This window comes from Chiloscyllium plagiosum, chromosome 15 (assembly GCF_004010195.1).
Source record: "Chiloscyllium plagiosum isolate BGI_BamShark_2017 chromosome 15, ASM401019v2, whole genome shotgun sequence".
In the NCBI taxonomy this organism is placed as follows: domain Eukaryota; kingdom Metazoa; phylum Chordata; class Chondrichthyes; order Orectolobiformes; family Hemiscylliidae; genus Chiloscyllium; species Chiloscyllium plagiosum.
Window position 1 is genome coordinate 1,205,673 of NC_057724.1, and position 19,860 is coordinate 1,225,532.

At 42.3% G+C, this 19,860-nt stretch overlaps 1 protein-coding gene across 10 annotated transcripts in view; it reads left to right on the forward strand.

Moving 5' to 3' along the window:
* LOC122557037 (utrophin-like) overlaps positions 1-19,860 on the forward strand; it is a 688,507-nt gene that overhangs the window by 580,875 nt on the left and 87,772 nt on the right. For all 10 annotated transcript variants that reach the window (XM_043704260.1, XM_043704256.1, XM_043704261.1 and 7 more), the window contains 4 exons: positions 3,170-3,371; positions 5,222-5,307; positions 10,845-11,002; positions 16,831-16,997. In XM_043704260.1, the coding sequence (XP_043560195.1) occupies positions 3,170-3,371; positions 5,222-5,307; positions 10,845-11,002; positions 16,831-16,997 (613 nt within the window). The remainder of the gene's footprint in view (positions 1-3,169; positions 3,372-5,221; positions 5,308-10,844; positions 11,003-16,830; positions 16,998-19,860) is intronic.

Consider the following 19,860-nt stretch of genomic DNA (forward strand, 5'->3'; position numbering starts at 1 on the left):
AGTGAGGAGGGCTGTTGTTGGCTGCAGAGGGACTTAGATATGATGCAGAGCTGGGCTGAGGAGTGGCAGATGGAGTTCAACCCTGCCAAGTGTGAGGTTGTCCATTTTTGAAGAACAAATAAGAATGCGGAATACAGGGTTAATGGTAGGGTTCTTAGTCAGGTGGAGGAACAGAGGGATCTTGGGGTCTATGTACATAGATCTTTGAAGGTTGCCACTCAGGTGGATAGAGTTTGTAAGAAGGCCTATGGAGTATTATCGTTCATTAGCAGAGGGATTGAATTCAAGAGTCGTGAAGTGATGTTGCAGCTGTACAGGACTTTGGTTAGGCCACAGTTGGAGTACTGTGTGCAGTTCTGGTCGCCTCACTTTAGGAAAGATGTGGAAGCTTTGGAGAGGGTGCAGAGAAGATTTACCAGGATGTTGCCTGGAATGGAGAATAGGTCGTACGAGACTAGGTTGAGAGTAAGAGGCCTTTTCTCGTTGGAACGGCGAAGGATGAGGGGTGACTTGATAGAGGTTTATAAGATGATCAGAGGAATAGATAGAGTAGACAGTCAGAAACTTTTTCCCAGGGTGCAACAGAGTGTTACAAGGGGACATAAATTTAAGGTGAAGGGTGGAAGGTATAGGGGAGATGTCAGGGGTGGGTTCTTTACCCAGAGAGTGGTGGGGGCATGGAATGCGCTGCCTGTGGGAGTGGTAGAGTCAGAATCTTTGGTGACCTTTAAGCGGCAATTGGATAGGTACATGGATGGGTGCTTAAGCTATGACAAATGTTCGGCACAACATCGTGGGCCGAAGGGTCTGTTCTGTGCTGTATTGTTCTATGTTCTATGTTCATATCTGTGGGATTGGGGTGTATAATCTAGCTCATGCAATGTAAAAGACAATAAGCTATCCTGAACCTTGAAATATGATTGCAGTATTGCACCCAGATGTGGTCACTAAACTTCAAGAATAATAGTGAGGATAACAATGAGTAATAACAATGAAGTTTACCCGACTTGTTTCAGAAATGTAACATTTTATTGACAGGTTTAGCTGAAGCTGTTTTGTTGGAGCAAAGACGATTTGGTGAGAGGTTTAATGGCGATGTACGGATTATGATACATTGGGATAGACATGGAAAAGTTGTGTCTCCTTGTCTAACAGATGATGTTACAAGGACAGGGGGACACATTCACGTTTTAAGGAAAAGATCAAGGGGGATGTAAGGAGGAATTTTTTTTAGCAGCAAGTGCTCATGGACCAGGTATTCGCTGCCCATGAGAGGGCAAGAAGCCGAAAAGATCAATGACTTCAGTCACATTAATGTATATCTCTGAGAGCTTCATTCCTCATATTGCCGTTAGATTTCACTTAGAGTCATAGAGATGTACAGCATGGAAACAGACCCTTCGGTCCAACCCGTTCATGCCAACCAGATATGCCAACCCAATCCAGTCCCACCTGCCAGCACCCGGCCAGTATCCCTCCAAACCCTTCCTATTCATATACCCATCCAAATGCCTCTAAAATGTTGCAATTGTACCAGCCTCCACCAGTGCCTCTGGAAGCTCATTCCATATATGTACCACTTTCTGTGTGAAAAAGTTGCCCCTTAAGTCTCTTTTATATCTTTCCCCTCTCACCCTAAACCTATGCCCTCTAGTTCTGGACTCCCCGACCCCAGAGAAAAGACTTTGTCTATTTATCCTATCCATGCCCCTCATAATTTTGTTAACCTCTATAAGGTCATCCCTCAGCCTCTAATGCTTCAGGGAAAACAGTCCCAACCTGTTCAGCCTCTTCCTATAGCTCAAATCCTCCAACCCTGGCAACATCATTGTAAATCTTTTCTGAACCCTTTCAAGTTTCACAACATCTTTCCGATAGGAAGGAGACCACAATTGCACGCAGTATTCCTACAGTGGCCTAACCAATGTCCTGTACAGCTGCAACATGACCTCCCAACTCCTGTACTCAATACTCTGACCAATAAAGGTTTGGAGGTGTAAACGCCTTCTTCACTATCCTATCTACCTGCAACTCCACTTTCAAGGAGCTATGAACCTGCATTCCAAGGTCTCTTTGGCAACACTCCCTAGGACCTTACCATTAAGTGTATAAGTCCTGCTAAGATTTGCTTTCCCAAAATGCAGCACCTCACATTTATCTGAATTAAACTCCATCTGCCACTTCTCAGCCCATTGGCCCATCTGGTCCAGATCCTGTTGTAATCTGAGGTAACCCTCTTCGCTGTCCACTACACCTACAATTTTGGTGTCATCTGCAAACTTACTAACTGTACCTCTTATGCTCACATCCAAATCATTTGTGTAAATGACAAAAAGTAGAGGACCCAGCACTGATCCTTGTGGCACTCCACCGGTCACAGGCCTCCAGTCTGAAAAACAACCCTCCACCACCACCACTTACGTTGGTTCTGCTACACTTAGAGTGATTCAATTGTCATTTGGTGTTTTGACAAAGTTTGCCAGGTTATCTTGGCATCATGTGAACTAGCATTGAACTGAGGCTTGCTTCAACTACTATTTGTTTTTGGTAGACACTGTAGAATGCACCATGTGTATGAAAAAACAACAACATTACAAGAGAAAACTAGGTCAAGACCTAGAGAACAGAGCACCTTTTAACATTAACAAAAATGTCTGAATAAAAAATTAATAGCTGTGACATAAACTGTGATTTAAAAGAATGTTGATTGCCAGAAGTAAAGTAGGGGTTGGATGACACAGTATTTTGAAAGTAGGGATTGGAAGATGCATGATTTTGAAACCTGGGAAAGAGCTAATTAGATAGTACTTGGATTTGGACACTGTGCGAATGCATATAGTTGGAAAGAGATAGATGTGTTAGGTTAAATTGTTCTGAATCCTGTATCACAAATATTAAGGAGAACTTAACAGCATACAAAGCTACTGTTCCTCCACTATTGTTCTGCAGTGGTTACAAATAGAACTACAGAATGTGACCAGCGTCACTGACAGTTCCCTAGTCAGATTTGACTTATTGTATTTGAGAATGAAACAGCCTGTTTCTGTCATTCCAGAATACTTTTCTGAATCGTAATATTTGTTTCTAGGTCAACTAAAGGAATTAATTTTATTAAAAAGCTCCAGTAAGTTAAACCACAATCAAAGTTCATTTTCTTCATCCTTTGTAGTGGATCTGTTGGAGTTGCACACAGCACAACGCATCTTCGATCAGCACAAATTGACACAAAATGAGCAACTTCTGAATGTGACTGAAGGAATCAACTGTTTAACAACCATTTATGATGGTTTGGAACAAAACCACAAGGACTTGGTCAATGTGCCACTCTGTGTCGACATGTGTTTAAACTGGCTGCTGAACGTCTTTGATACGTATGTATGATTTACACTTTAATGTCGCATATATGCTTTAGCTTGTCCTAAAGTGCATTAAGCTGCATTCTACATATTGGATTTTGATATATGTTCGATCAGCTAAGTAAATGTGAAGATTGTCAATTGACTAAAATCAACCCTAATATATTGACATAAGGTTTCATTATGTTCTAATTTCATTTCAGTTATAGAGTCATAGAGATGTACAGCATGGATACAGACCCTTTGGTCCAACCCATCCATGCTGACCAGATATCCCAATCCAATCTAGTCCCACCTGCCAGCACCTGACCCATATCCCTCCAAATCCTTCCTATTCATATATCCATCCAAATGCCTCTTAAATGTTGCAATCATACCAGCCTCCACCACATCCTCTGGCAGCTCGTTCCATACACATACCACCCTATGCTCGAAAAAGTTGCCCCTTAGGTCTCTTTTATATCTTTCCCCTCTCACCCTAAACCTATGCCCTCTAGTTCTGGACTCCAGGGAAAATACTTTGTCTATTTATCCTACCCATGCCCCTCATAATTTTGTAAACCTCTATAAGGTCACCCCTCTAAACAGATAAAATAGTTGAAAGGTTAAGTGACCTCTGTTTCAAATCATAAAATTGAAACTGATACACTTTGATTCCATCTGGTCAGGTCTGTGCAGGATCAAATATTGATTATCTCTTCACTGTGACAAATATTAATGCTGGAGAATGACACGTATAAAGTACACAGTGTGAACATCACCCAGTTAATGCCAGAGAACATACAACCAGATGTAGAGTAAATTTTCCTGTTACCCTCATAGAAGCAGGCCTCTGGTTCACCATGTCTATGCTGACCAACAAACGGCAAACGACACCAATCCCATTTACTTACACTTTGTCCATAGCCTATTATGACCTGGCATTTTAAGTGCTAATCCAGATGCTTCTTAACTATTGTGAGAGTACCTGCTTCCACACCCTCTCAGACAGTGCATTCCATATTTCTACCACCCTTTAAGTGAAAAAAGTTTTTCTCAGATTTCCTCTAAACTATTTAATCCTTATTTTAAACATGTGGTCTTAGACATGTATGCCATGGGGAAAGATTCTGACAATGTACTCTGCCTATGTGTCTCATAAATTTTTATACCTCAATCAGATGCCCCCCTCAGCATCTCCTCCTAGGAAAACAAACCCAGCCTTTTAGTCTCTTTCATAACAGATTTTTCAGCCCAACAATATCCTGAAGAGCACTAACTATTCCATTGTGGTATTTTCCAGACAGGTCATCCTTCAGTTTATCTCTGTCAGATTGTCAAAATTTCTCAGCTCGGTAAAGCACTCTCTCTCTCTTAAAGTAAACATCCACTCTTTTGACTTCATAACAAAAGAAATATGTACAAGTTAATTGTATAAGAATTACTAAGGCAATCTCTCTATATATTTTATTTAATATATATATGTGTATTAAAATTATATATGTTGCTTACCTGTTCAGATAGGGAAAACAACATGGCTGATCTTTAAGTCACTTAAAAGTAGCTCTGGCATTTACATATTAATGAACCGAAATCCGCAACCCATTCTAAAAGCTGAAAGATTTAACAGAAATCTAGGTTTGTTCAATATATCATTTCAGTTGCATGACACTGTGATTTTTTGCTATAAATTCTGTGTCTTATGATCCTGCTCCACAACTACGTGAGGAAGGAGCAACACTCCAAAAACAAGCACTTCCAAATAAACTTGTTGGCCTATAACCTGGTTTTGTGTGATTTTTAACTTTGTTCACCCCAGTCGAACACATATCACATATTCAAATAAGTAAAGCCTATCAGTGACATTCTGCAACTTCCTTTTCCAGGGGTAGGAGTGGAAGAATCAGAGTGCTGTCTTTGAAAATTGGCTTGATGTGTCTATCCAAGGGTCACCTGGAGGAAAAATACAAGTGTAAGTATTGAGTCATGCCAATACACATGTAAGTTGTAGGTACAGCAAACTTTGTTTCAACAAACAGGCACACTCGATAAACTGACAAAAATTATATATATGAAATACTGGATGTTTACTGTATTCCCATGATCTCTGCAATGTCAGGTAGTCAGGTGAGGGTGTAAATGAGAAGGCTCTCTGCCAGTAAGTCAAAGCTGCATTATTATTTAAATTATTTATGCTGTAAATAAAGTATAACAATGATGTGTAATATTGATCAATGTGGACCTATTGATCAACTGGAATATTTGATCATCCAGCATACTCCAGGTCCCATAGGTGCCAGCTAATAAAACTTTTGCTGCATTAGTATATTTCTCTACTTAGTCACTACTGCTACGAATGGAAGTCAAAACCTGCTCCTTGCAGATCCTGCACAGTACATGTCTGCTACATATATGATACATTAAGTATGTATGATGCTTCTGTTTCCCAAAGACACTAACCTTCGCAGCTGTTTTTGTTACCAATAATATTTTCATCATTAGAATACTGGGAAAAATAAGTAGGCATGCTGTATGACTCTAAATATCATCACTATTGCAATTGAGGTAATGTTTTTGCCCATTTGTTATTCTGCTTGACAACAATATATCTCAAAAACTAAGAGGCATATTTCATTGAAACTTGTACATATGACAATGGTCCAAAGAAGAACTGCTTAGTTTTTGATACATCCAGGTTTAGTTCCTCAATATTTTCAAAGCATCTGTTAGCTTTGGTAGTTTGCGAAAATTACCATTTCTGGAATATTGTTGATTGATTTAGAATGTTGTGGATTGTCGCAGCTATCAAAATGTGAGCACAGTTGTCAGAGCAGGTTGTCAGATGTAAATTGGCCTGACGTTTTCTCAGCAAGATGGAAACTCTTAATAAAAGGATTCATTTTGTGAGCCTCACATTTACAAAGAGTCAGGCAAGCGGAGAAATGCCTCAAGAAAAAGCTGTGTAATTTTAGATTCATAGATGTTTGCTGTGCAGAAGGAGGCCATTTGGTCCATTGTATCTGCACTGGTCAACAACAATCTGACTACATTCATCTAATTTTTGATCTTTTGGCCCATAAGCGCTGGAGGCTACGGCAACGCAAGTGGATATCTAAATGCTGCCTAAATATTAGGAGAATTTCTGACTCATTCACACTTGCAGGCAATGAGTTCAAGATTCCCACCACTCTGTGTGAAATAAGTTCTCCTCAACTCTCCTCTTAGCTTTCTACCTCTGAACTTCAATCTGTGCCTCCTGGTTATTGACCTGTCTAGAATTTTAAAAAAACACCTTCCAGCGACCCTTCCTATTCCCTTCAAAATCTTATATACCTTTACCAGGTTCCCTCTCAACCTCTCTGCTCCAAGGAAAGCTACCCAAGCCTATCATATCTTTCCTCGTAGCTCAGACCTAGATCGGTCAGATGGGAATGAGTCTAATGATGATTACTTAGATTAGATTACTTTACAGTGTGGAAACAGGCCCTTCGGCCCAACAAGTCCACACCGACCCGCCGAAGCGCAAACCACCCATACCCCTACATTTACCCCTTACCTAACACTACGGACAATTTAACATGGCCAATTCACCTAACCTGCACATCTTTGGACTGTGGGAGGAAACCGGAGCACCCGGAGGAAACCCACGCAGACACGGGGAGAACGTGCAAACTCCACACAGTCAGTCACCTGAGGCGGGAATTGAACCCGGGTCTCTGGCGCTGCGAGGCAGCAGTGCTAACCACTGTGCCACCGTGCCGCCCAACCACTGTGCCACCGTGCCGCCCAGGACAGTGGCAGATAGAATTTAACCAAAGAAGGAATAAGACAAGCGAGTACTTCATTGGGCACGCCAGGCTTTGCTGCATTAAGGTCAGCAGTGGCGAGAGTGACTGGCAAGCATGGGCGGTTCTTAGCCCGGCTGGAGGAGAGTAAGCCCTCTTTGGGAAAGCACAGCTTGGAGTGTCTGCAAGCCCATGGCTTTAGAAAGGATTGTAATATTGGACTACTTAACTTTTATTTCTTTATTTTTCTACAGTTATACTAAGAAGACTGCAGTGCTGAACTTTGTAGCTTATTTATTTCTCTACTCCTGTAACTAAGATTTTGCACATAGATACTTTGTACCTAAGATGGCACCGTGTGTGGCGACATTGTACACTTTTCACTGTATTCTCATACCATATATTTGAGCACACATGACAATAAAACCTAAATCTAAATCTAATGCATCATAGGACACTAGGAAGCTTAGAGGAGCAGAAGGACCTTGGGTGCTTGTTCACAAATCCCTGAAGGGGTCAGGTCAGACTAATAGGTAGGGTAGTCAAGAAGACATATGGGACAGCCTTTATCAGTCATGGCATAGATTATAAGCGTAAGGAGGTCATGTTGGAGCTGTTTATAATTTTGGTTAGGCCATTGCTGGAATAGTGTGTGCCCTTTTGGTCACCATACATTAGGAAGGATGTAATTGCATTGGAAGAGATACAAAAGATGTTGCATGTGATGGAGCATTTTAGCTATGAAGAGAGGCTAGTAAAGTTAAGGCGGTTTTCTTTGAAGCAGATGAGGTTGGGGTAGGGAGCGGTTCCTGATAGAGGCATAGAACATTGAGAGGCATGGAAAGGGTGAATAGAAAGAATTGTTCCCCATCGTTAAAGCATCAATAACAAGAGGGTATAATTTTAAAATGAAAGACAGGATGTTTAGAAGGAAATTGAGGAAAAGTTTTCATCTATAGTGTGGTAAAGGTTTGGAAGTTGAAGCAGGAAACTTCACAACCTTTGAAAAGTACTTGGAAGAGCCCTTGAAATGTCATAACATTAAATGCTAAGGTGTAGTGTGTGAAAGTTAGACAAGCGAAGGTAGTTCCATATTTGTAATGATACAGCCTCGATGGGCCATAGGGCCTCTTCTACACACTATGATTCCAAGAGAACTCTCAACCCAAGCAGTATCCTGGTATCTTCAGTAATCCGTAGTGTGATCCCTTGCCTTGTTAGGTCAGAGTCAGCATGGATTTATGAAGGGGAAATCATGCTTGACTAATCTTCTGGAATTCTTTGAGGATGTAACTCTGAAGATGGACAAGGGAGATCCAGTGGATCTAGTGTACCTGGGCTTTCAGAAAGCCTTTGATAAAGTCCCACATAGGAGGTTAGTGAGCAAAATTAGTGCGCATGATATTGGGGGCAAAATACTGACTTGGATTGAAAATTGGTTGGCTGACAGGAAACAAAGAGTAGTGATAAACGGCTCCCTATCGGAATGGCAGGTAGTGACCAGTGGGGTACCGCAGAGATCAGTGCTGGGACTGCTACGTTTTACAATATACATTAATGATATAGATGATGGTATTAAAAGTAATATTAGCAAATTTGCTGATGATACAAAGCTGGGTGGCAGGGAGAAATGTGAGGAGGATGTTAGGATATTACAGGGTGACCTGGACAGGCTAGGTGAGTGGACAGATGCATGGCAGATGCAGTTTAATGTGGATAAATGCGTGGTTATCCACTTTGGTGACAAGAACAGGAAGGCAAATTACTACCTAAATGGAGTCAAGTTAGGTAAAGGGGCAGTACAACGTGATCTAGGTGTTCTTGTACATCAGTCAATGAAAGCAAGCATGCATGTACAGCAGGCAGTGAAGAAAGCTAATAGCATGCTGGCCTTCATAACAAAAGGAATTGAGTATAGAAGCAAAGAGGTTCTTCTGCAGCTGTACAGGGCCCTGGTGAGACCGCACCTGGAATATTGTGCGCAATTTTGGTCTCCAAATTTGAGGAAAGACATTCTGGCTGTTGAGGGAGTGCAGAGTAGGTTCATGAGGTCAATTCCCGGAATGGCGGGACTATCCTACGTTGAAAGACTGGAGCGACTGGGCTTGTATACGCTTGAGTTTAGAAGTCTGAGAGGGAATCTGATTGAGACGTATAAGATTATTAAAGGATTGGACACTCTGGAGGCAGGAAGCATGTTTCTGCTGATGGGTGAGTCCCGAGCCAGAGGACACAGTTTAAAAATAAGGGGTAGGCCATTTAGAACAGAGTTGAAAAGAAACGTCTTCACCCAGAGAGTGGGGAGTGTGTGGAATGCTCTGTCCCAGAAGGCTGTGGAAGCCAAGTCTCTGGATACTTTCAAGAAAGAGTTGGATAGAGCTCGTAAGGATAGTGGAATCAAGGGTTATGGTGATACTGATTGAGGATGATCAGCCATGATCATAATGAATGGTGGTGCAGGCTCGAAGGGCAGAATGGTCTACTCTTGCACCTATTGTCTATTGTCTCTCCCAATTGCATTACCTCACTCTTTTCCAGGTTGAGTTCCGTTGGCTGTGCCCAGCTGACCAGTCTGTTGATATCCTCCTGGAGTTTACTGTTCTTGTCTGGCAGTCAGTTTTGAATCCAATGTGGCACTTTGCCTTTGATCCTATGGTCTGTTATTTTCTTCACCAGTCCATTGAAATCCTCATCACTATTTACCACTTGACCAATTTTTGTGTAATTAAGAAATGACTTGATCAGTGCTCCTATGTGTAAGTCCAAATTGTTAATATACTCCACAAACAGCAAGGGTCCCTATCTCTCTCTGGCTCTTGCTGTCTCTCACTCAACCCCCCCCCCCCACCAACTGCCAGAGAGTGACTTCATAATGGTTTGTAAAATCATGAGGGGAATGAATAAAGTAAATAGAAAAAGTATTTTCCATAGGTTGGTTTAGGGTGAGAGGGGAAAAATTTATAAGGGACAACTTTTTCACACACAGTGGAGTGCATGTATGGAATGAGCTGCCAGAGGAAATGGTGGAGGTTAGTACAATTACAGTATTTAAAAGGCAACTGGATGAGTATATGAATAGGAAGAGTTTAGAGGAAAATGGGCCAAGTACTGGCAAATGGGACTAGACTGAGGAGTTGGACTGTTTCTATGCTATATGACTCTATGACTTTATGAATGAGCCCTGTCTTCCAGGTCACATAAAGATTGCAAGGAAATATTAGAGAGGTTTGAAATTTACAATCGAGTAAGAAATTGACAAAGTAATTTCCTTGAAGAAACATACAATATCCATTGTTTTAAACAAATAAAAGTTATTTTTAAAAGGTTTTCACAAATAGAGAATTAAGATAACAAAATAACGAAAAGAATACATACAGTAAATATGCGTAAAACTTTCATTAGCAAAATATTTTGACATAATTTACAAAACAAGACAATTGAAGATTTGCAGGAATGTGCAGGCTAGGTTGATTAGCCATGAGAAATGCAAGTTACAGGGATAGAGTAGGTGTTTGTGGGTGGATGCTCTTTGGATGGTCTGTGTGGACTTGATAGACCAAATTACCTGCTTCCACACTGTAAGGAACTATGATTCAGGCGCATGCTCGAACGGCCGAAGGACCAACTCCTGCACCTATTTTCTATATGTTGGATATATTGAGCTCTCAACTATCTCCTACAAGATGAGAAATATCAGTATTTTTCTTGTTGATAACTTTTGCAGATCTCTTCAAACAAGTAGCTGAATCCACAGACTTGTGCGACCAACGAAGCTTGAGCCTTTTGCTTCATGATGCAGTCCAGATCCCTCGGCAGCTGGGCGAGGTAGCTTCATTTGGAGGCAGCAACATTGAACCAAGTGTCCGCAGTTGCTTCCAACATGTAAGTGTATTCTACACCAGTTTATAAGGGCTGAAAATGTGTTGCTGGAAAAGCGCAGCAGGTCAGGCAGCATCCAAGGAACAGGAGAACCAACGTTTCGGGCATAAGCCCTTCTTCAGGCATTCCTGAAGAAGGGCTTTTGTCCGAAACATCGATTCTCCTGTTCCTTGGATGCTGCCTGACCTGCGCTTTTCCAGCAACACATTTTCAGCTCTGATCTCCAGCATCTGCAGTCCTCACTTTCTCCACCAGTTTATAAGGGCCAACAACAAAAAACATTTTTCTATCTCGCACTAATTTATAATGCAAAACATCCAGACCTATGGATATTTCACAGGGAAATGTCCTTTTTAAAGTTGAGATCAAAGTACATTATTGAAACAGGCTAAAGGATCCATCCTGGGAGTGTATGATGCTGACACTGGTACCCTGAAATGGCAAGTGTCCCAACGACTGACTTAGAGAAAGGACGTGAATGTTCTGGAACCACGTTTACAGATGACACAAAAATATGCGGAATGACAAGTAGTAAGAAGGATGCAACAGTTTGCAGAGAGATATTGGTAGGTTAATTAAGTGGGTGAAATGTTGGCAAATGGAGCATAACATGGGAAAATGTGAAGTTGTTCAGTTTGGAAGGGACAGCAAAAGAACAGTATTACTTAAATGGGGAAAAGCTGGAGAAAACTGCAACACGAAAAGACAGCTAGGGGTACTTGTGCATGAAACACAGAAAGCTAGCACACAGGTGCATCAGTCAATCAGGAAGGTTAATAGATTATTGGTCTTTATTTCAAGGGGAATGTAAGAGAAGGGAGGTCTTACTGCACCTGCGAAAGGTACTAGTGAGACCATATCAACTGCGAACAGCTTTGGTCCCCTTATTTAAGGAAAGAGGTTATTTCATTGGGGGCAGTTCAGAGAAGTTTCACTCGGGTGATCCCTGGAATAAAGGATTGTCTTATGAGCAAATGTTAAATAGGTTGGGACTTGACTCATTCGAATGAAAGAATGAGAGGTGATCCCTTCTCATTAAAACCGGTAGGTTTCTTAAGGGGCTTGGCAGTTTAACTACTGAGAGGATAGTTCCCACATCGGGGAGTTTCGAACCAGAGGACATAGTCTCAGAATAAAAGGATGCCAAATTAAGGCTGAAATTGGGAGGAATTTCAACTCTCAGAGGCATGAGAGAACAAAGAACAAAGAAAATTGCAGCACAGGAACTGGCCCTTCGACCCTCCAAGCCTGCACCAATCCAGATCCTCTATCTAAACCTGTCGCCTATTTTCTAAGGATCTGTATCCCTCTGCTCCCTGCCCATTCAGTATCTGTCTAGATACACCTTAAATGATGCTATTCTGTCTGCCTCTACAATCTCTGCTAGCAACGTGTTCCAGACATCCTCCATACTCTGCATATCTCCCTTAAACCTTTCCCCTCTCACTTTGAACTCGTGACCCATAGTTATTGAGTATCCCACTCTGGGGAAAAAGCTTCTTGCTATCCACCCTGTCTATACCTCTCATGATTTTGTAGACCTCAATCAGGACCCCACTTAACCTCCGTCTTTCTATTGAAAATAATCCTAAGCTACTCAACCTCTTCTTAGCTAGCGCCCTCCATACCAGGCAACATCCTAGTGAACCTCCTCTGCACCCACTCCAAAGCATCCACATCCTTTTGGTAATGTGGTGACCAGAACTGTACGCAGTGGAGCATTTGGAACTCTGCCATAGAGATCCTATTGGATGGCAGAGCAGGCTTGAGCGGCTGAACAACATACTCCGATTCACATATGTAGGATAGGGATCTTGGGTTCATGTCACACTACAGGTGATCCCACCACATTATACACTCTCACACACACTCACACAAACACACATTCTCTCACACAGACCCTCTCATACACACACCTTTTCTTACACACTCTCATACGCACACTCTCTCACACACGCATATTTGCTCACACTCACACATACTGTCTCTCAAGCACGCATTCACATGCTGGCGCTCTCTCTCTCCCTCTCAGTGACACACCCATATAAGTATATGGGGTGAATTTGTATTTGTAGATCTGTATTTGCAGGTACATTCTGTTTTGTTCAAAAAGCACACAATCTGTAGACAGTCAGTTAATGCGGCATTTTATAAATTCTTATTTTCCAAATAAAACCAGTCTGACTCCAGGTTAAGATACAGACAGGCTTGAAACAAGGCCTCACACCTAAAATCATTGTCTGAGTTGCGATGTCAACTCTTTTATACTGATAAACCCTTTGGTTATCTCTGGGCAGTGACTTGAAAGAAATTCTGGGATTTCCACATTAATCAATCAAAACCTGCACCCCCATTCTAGCTGATTAAAGACTTAATAGCCATCTGGGTTTGTTCAATATGTTCGCATCAGTTGTATGACCTTTTGCTCCTATACTTCTAAATTCTGTGTCTGATATATTGTCTCTCACTAACTACCTGAAGAAGGAGCGGGGTTCCAAACCTTTGTAGTTTCAAATAAACCTGTTGTGCTATAACTCAGTGTTGTGTGATTTTTGACTTTGTCCACCCTAGTCCATCTCCAGCACTTCCACTTCATTGGTCAGAATATTGAGTATAGGAGTTGGGATGTCATGTGCCAGTGGACCTGAGGGGAAATGTTTTCACGGAGAGGGTGTGCGTGTATGCAACAAACTGTCAGAGGAAGTGGTGGAGGCAGATAAAATTACAACATTTAAAAGGCATCTGGATGGGTACATAAATAAGAAGCCTTCAGAGGGATATGGGCCTATTGGAAATAGAAAAAATACACCGGATCATCAACGCAGCACTCACAGGAATCCGATTCACGAGAGAAGAAGAAAAGGATAGCCAACTCCCATTCCTAGACGTGATGGTACAGAGAACACCAGACGGAGAATTCACTACAAGAGTATACAGGAAAGCCACACACACAGACCAAGTCCTAAACTATGAAAGTAACCACCCCAACACACACAAACGAAGCTGCATCAGGACACTATTCAAAAGGGCCACAACACACTGCAGTACACCAGGACTGCAAAAAGAAGAAGAGGAACACCTATACAAGGTATTCGCCAAAAACGGATACCCGCGCAACTTCATCAGCAGATGCCTAAGAGAAAGACCACGGAACGAGGACATACCACAACCAAAAGGACTAGCCACACTACCATACATCAGGAGCATCTCGGAGCTGACTGCCAGACTACTGCGACCCCTAGGACTCATAACGGCACACAAACCAACAGCCACGCTCAGACAACAGGTAGTGTACAAAATACCATGCAAGGACTGCACTAAACACTATATAGGACAAACAGGAAGACAGCTAACAATCCGCATACATGAACATCAACTAGCCACGAAACGACACGACCAGCTATCCTTAGTAGCCACACACGCAGACAACAAGCAACATGAATTCGACTGGGACAACACTACTATCACAGGTCAAGCCAGACAGAGAACAGCCAGGGAATTCCTAGAGGCATGGCATTCATCCACAAACTCCATCAACAAACACATCGACTTGGACCCAATATACCAACCACTACAGCGGACAGCTGAAACTGACAACCGGAAGCGGCAGGGACAGACCACTATAAACACCGGAGGAAACATCTAAGAAGCGCTTCGCAGGAGGCTCCCAAGCACTGATGATGTCGCCTAGCCAGGGGACGAAACGTTTGCAACAAAAACTTCCAGCTCGACGAACAGAACCACAACATATGGGCCAAATGCTGGAAAATGGGACTAGATCAGATTGGGATGTCTGGTATGCACATAGGAGTTGGACCGAGTGGTCTGTTTCCATGCTGTATGACTATGACTCTGTAAGTTGAGCCACTTATCAGCTTTTGTCTAGCCACCATAAGGTATTTAATCAGTCCAGAACTCTCTGCAAACATTGGTGTTCTACTAATAGAGAACATTTATCGCAAGGAATTTTCTCGGGCTGCAGTTTACTACTTGCCTTTCGTCTGCATCACATTGTTAATCAATTATTCTGTTTTCTAAACATCCATTCAGCAACCTTTGTGTTTTGTATGTGTTTCCAGTCCATGCCCAACTGTTCTTTAAGTACAGTCTATCTCTACATCATTCATACAAAACTAGTTATATTTAGCTGTACTTTATTGCTAAAGTGAGTTGTAGCTTGGGCTCACATTTGTAAAAGATCTATGACATTGCTGAGAAATCTTTTGAAAACCTTCGTATTAATGATTTTTTGAAGTACAGTGACCTATCTCAACAAATGCAATTGTCAGTATATACACAGCATTATCACACACCTAGCAACAAAATAATTGACTAGTAAATCTGTTCTTTTCTGGATAAAGCATAACGTTGTCCTTAATACTGAGTGAACACATCTTGTTTCTTTTTTTGAAACTGTTGGATTTTAATGTCCATCTGAAAAGCAGATCTATTCTTGGTCTGAGAGGGTACCTTCAACATGGTAGCATTCCCATCAGTATTACCCCTTCTACAGTGCAACATATTAAAACAGCCATCCCCTATGACAAGCCCTACGTGTACACTGGATCTGTTCAGATGAGGAGGAATGTGACGGGCACTTGGAAGTACTCAAGGATGCCCTCATAAGAAAGGGGTACGATGCTCAACTTATCAACCACCAGTTCCGACATGCCACAGCAAGGAATCATAATGATCTCCTCAGGAGACAGAACGTGCTGCAACCGACAGGGTACCCTTCATTGTCCAGTACTTCCCAGGAGCCAAAAAACTACGCCATGTTCTTCGCAGCCTGCAACGCATTTTCAATCAGGATGAGCACCTTGCCAAGACTTTCCCCTACTTCCACTGCTCACCATTAAACAACCACCAAACCTCAAACAGATCATTGTTTGTAGCAAACTGCCCGGCTTTCAGGACAACTCCATACAACCCTGTCACGGTAGGTGCTGCAAGATGTGTCAGAGTGTGGACATGAATACCATCACTACGCATGGGGGCATGTGTACGTGGCAGGTACTCATGCGACTCAGCCAACGTTGTCTATCTCATACGCTGCGGGCAAGGATGCCCTGAGACATGGTTCATTGGTGAAACCGAGCAGAGGCTACGGCACCGGATGAATGGGCACCGCACAACGTCAACAGATGGGAGTGTTCCCTCCAAGTTGGAGAACACTTCTGCGGTGCAGGGCATTCAACCTCGGACCTTTGGGTGACCATCTTCCAAGGCGGACTTCGGGACAGGCAACAGCAAAACGTGGCCGAGCAGAGGCTGATAGCTAAGCCTCAACAGGGACCTTGGGTTCATGTCACACTACAGGTGACCACCATTGCACTGTACACACACACAGGCACTGCTATACATACATGCGCACGCGTGCACACACACACACTCATACATGCACCCTCTCACATACCTAGACCAATTTATACTCACTCACACACACACACACACACTCACTGTCACAATCCCCCCCCCACCCCAGGCACACACGCTCCCACATTCACACATGCACCCTCTCACAAACTTAGACCCCCTTACACTCACACTCTCTCACAGACACTCACAAACCCCCGCCCAGACACACATGTTTATGGGGTGAATTTGTACTTGCAGAGTTACATTGTACTTTGTTCAAAAACTGCATGAATCCATGTAAGACTCTGTTAATTCATTTTTTAGAATCAGTCTAAACATTATGGCACAGACAGCAGCACACAGGGGTGCTAACACCTTCGATACATTATCTGGGCTTTATACACCCCAATCCAACACCGGCATCTCCAAATCGTAAACTCATATAATTATTAATGTCTTTTATTTTTCTCTAGGGCCAGAACAAACCAGAGATTGATGTTAAACACTTCGTGGAATGGATGAGACTGGAGCCTCAGTCCATGGTCTGGCTGCCTGTTCTACACCGTGTGGCAGCTGCTGAAACTGCAAAACATCAAGCAAAGTGTAACATCTGCAAAGAGTGCCCAATCATAGGTTTCAGGTGAGATGTGCAAACCAGCAGAAAGTTAGTGGCAATTTGTTTTTAAAGAAAGCTTTAACTTTAGATGTTCAATTAGAAACTTCAAACTTCAGCAAATAATACAACTGTAATCTTTAAAAATCCAGCAAATTTATGGGTCATAGAAGTAATTAGGACAAATTAGATATCAACTCCTTTGTCTGAAGTTTTGGGAGAGGTAGTGCTGCATGTTTTTGGAATTTTGTTACCAGCCACATTGATTACAGGCACGCTGATTCAGAACCAGGTTGTGACTGGGCTTCTGGTTGTTTCTTTAATTTGCAGTTACAGTATTAGGAATTTACAGAAAAGCCTTTATATCAGTCCTGTAATCAGTATGTATGCATACTATGAATGTGAATGCAATAGTGTTGCAAAATGATTGATAAATCTTCTTGTCCATAAATCGTGAATTAAATTTGGACAGGATTTCAAAAAGGTAAATTGCACCTTTTTGGTTAGCTGTTCTCCTACATTTCTAAGCTTGACCATCTTGGAAAAGGTGCATGATACTGCCAAGAATCACATCAATCACTCCCTGTCTAAGAACTGACAAGAGATCAACTGTGGAGAAAACTATAATTGCCATCAACTAAATGAAAGCCACGAAGGCTTGGATTTAATAGAATTTCATCTGAAGCTTTGAGGCATAATGGCCTAACACTGTAGGCCATGCTGTGTGAGCTTTTCATGGACTACTGGGAAGGGGCAGGATTTCACTGAAACTTTAAAATGCAATACCTTATAAAAACCAAAGGAGAAAAGTCAGACCGCTCAAACTACCGTGGGATCACCCTCCTTTCTGTTGCTGGGAATATTCAAGCAAGGTTACTTCTGAATAAGTTTGTGTTACCATTGCAAAAGAAAACCTTTCATACTATAGGAAGAAAGTGAATTTGTTGGAGACTGAGCAGATGTGATTTACAATGATAATTCCAGGGGTGAGACATCTCAGTTGTGAAAATTGATTGGCTGAGTTGAGACTGTTTTCCTTGGAGAGGATAAGGCTTAGAAGAGATTATTCTGAAGCTTTCAAAATCATTACAGGTCTGGACAGAGTAGACAAGGGAAACTTGTCAAGGATCCACCCCATCGTTTGAACCAAAGGGCATTCAGACAACACAACTTTTTTCAAGAAGAACCCCAGTACCAACAGCTTTTGTTTGTAAATTAGCTTCAGAATCAGAATACCATTAGCACATATTACCATAAATCAATGGCCTCCTTTTATTGTTTGTTGAACTGTTACTTGGCCAAAGTATTTTGAAGATTAGATAACTTTTTTTTTGATAACATACAGTGTGAAAACAGGCCCAACAAGTCCACACCGACCCTCCGAAGAGCAACCCACCCAGACGCATTCCCCTACACCTAACACTATAGCCAATTTAGCATGGCCAATTCACCTAACCTGCATGTCTTTGGACTGTGGGAGGAAACTGGAGCACTCAGAGTGCTGAGTGCTCCAGTGGCGGGAACTGAATTCCAGCCAGTTGCCTGAGGCTGGAATTGAACCCGGGTCTCTGGCGCTGTAAGGCAGCAGTGCTAACCATTGTGCCACCATGCCACCCAAAGTTAATGCTTTGCAGTTTATTTCTTCAGACTTGTGTATGTCTCTGTGTGTATGTGTGTGTTAGTTTCTTAGAAAGTTAGAAATACAAATTTGTATAATCAAACTGTTTTTCAGAAAGTTTTGCATCTTTGTTTAAGTAAGTTTGTTTTGATGAACTGGTTAGTAGTTGTTGACTGAAGAAACCTGACAGATCTGTTCTTAATATTGAAGCTGATACCGTCTGAGAATTATATGATTGACCATATCACCATCTTGGTTAAATGCAAAGTTTGTTATGACCAGTGGAGAATGGGATTAGAAAAGGAAACAGTGCATTCCTCTTGGCCGGAGCATAATTCAGTTGATTGGGGACTATCATATTGTTGGATGTCACCGTAGACAAGGTAGTGGTCAGGAGGTCTTCAAAAGCAAACAACGCATTTGGCAGACTGTCCAAACAAGTGTGGAGCAACACAAACCGAAAGCGCAGACCACATTGAAAGCAGTAGTCCTCACAACTCTTCTGTATGGTGCTGAGTCATGGGTCCTGTCTGGTCATCATGTATATCTTCTAGAGCACTTTCATCAGGACTACGTCCTCAAGATCCAGTGATAGGGCCACATCACGAACCTTGTAGTCCTGGAAACATCACCAACATCGAGCAGTGTTGTGCAGGTTGTGCTGCTGGATGGAAGACAGTCACCTGCTCAAGGTCACATTATACAGAGAGCTGATGACTGGTAAATGGAACAAGAGCCCCATACAAACCTTTCAAGGTCTCCCTGAAAATGGCCCCTTTTGTGTGACACACCGACCATTGCCAGTGGTACATGCAGGCCATAGGTCGTGACGCCTGGAGATGCTATTATCAAGAATGCTACAGAGACCTTAGTAACTAAAGAAAGAGACTGCAGGAAAGACAAAAGAAGAGGTATAGATCCAGTTGCCCCCAGCAGAGGCTATGATAACACCTTCACCTACATCCACTGTGGGAGAATCTGCCAATTTTGGATGAACCAGCCACCAATAGGTCTGCAGCTAATGAACACCTTCCGGGCATATTCATCCAATGAGAAGCACCAAGAATAAATAGCTTTTTTTCCTATATTTGTAAGCTTGATCATAGAGTCATAGAGATGTACAGCATGGAAACAGACCCTTCGGTCCAACCCGTCCATGCCGACCAGATATCCCAACCCAATCTAGTCTTACCTGCCAGCACCCGGCCCATATACCTCCAAACCCTTCCTATTCATATACCCATCCAAATGCCTCTTAAATGTTGCAATTGT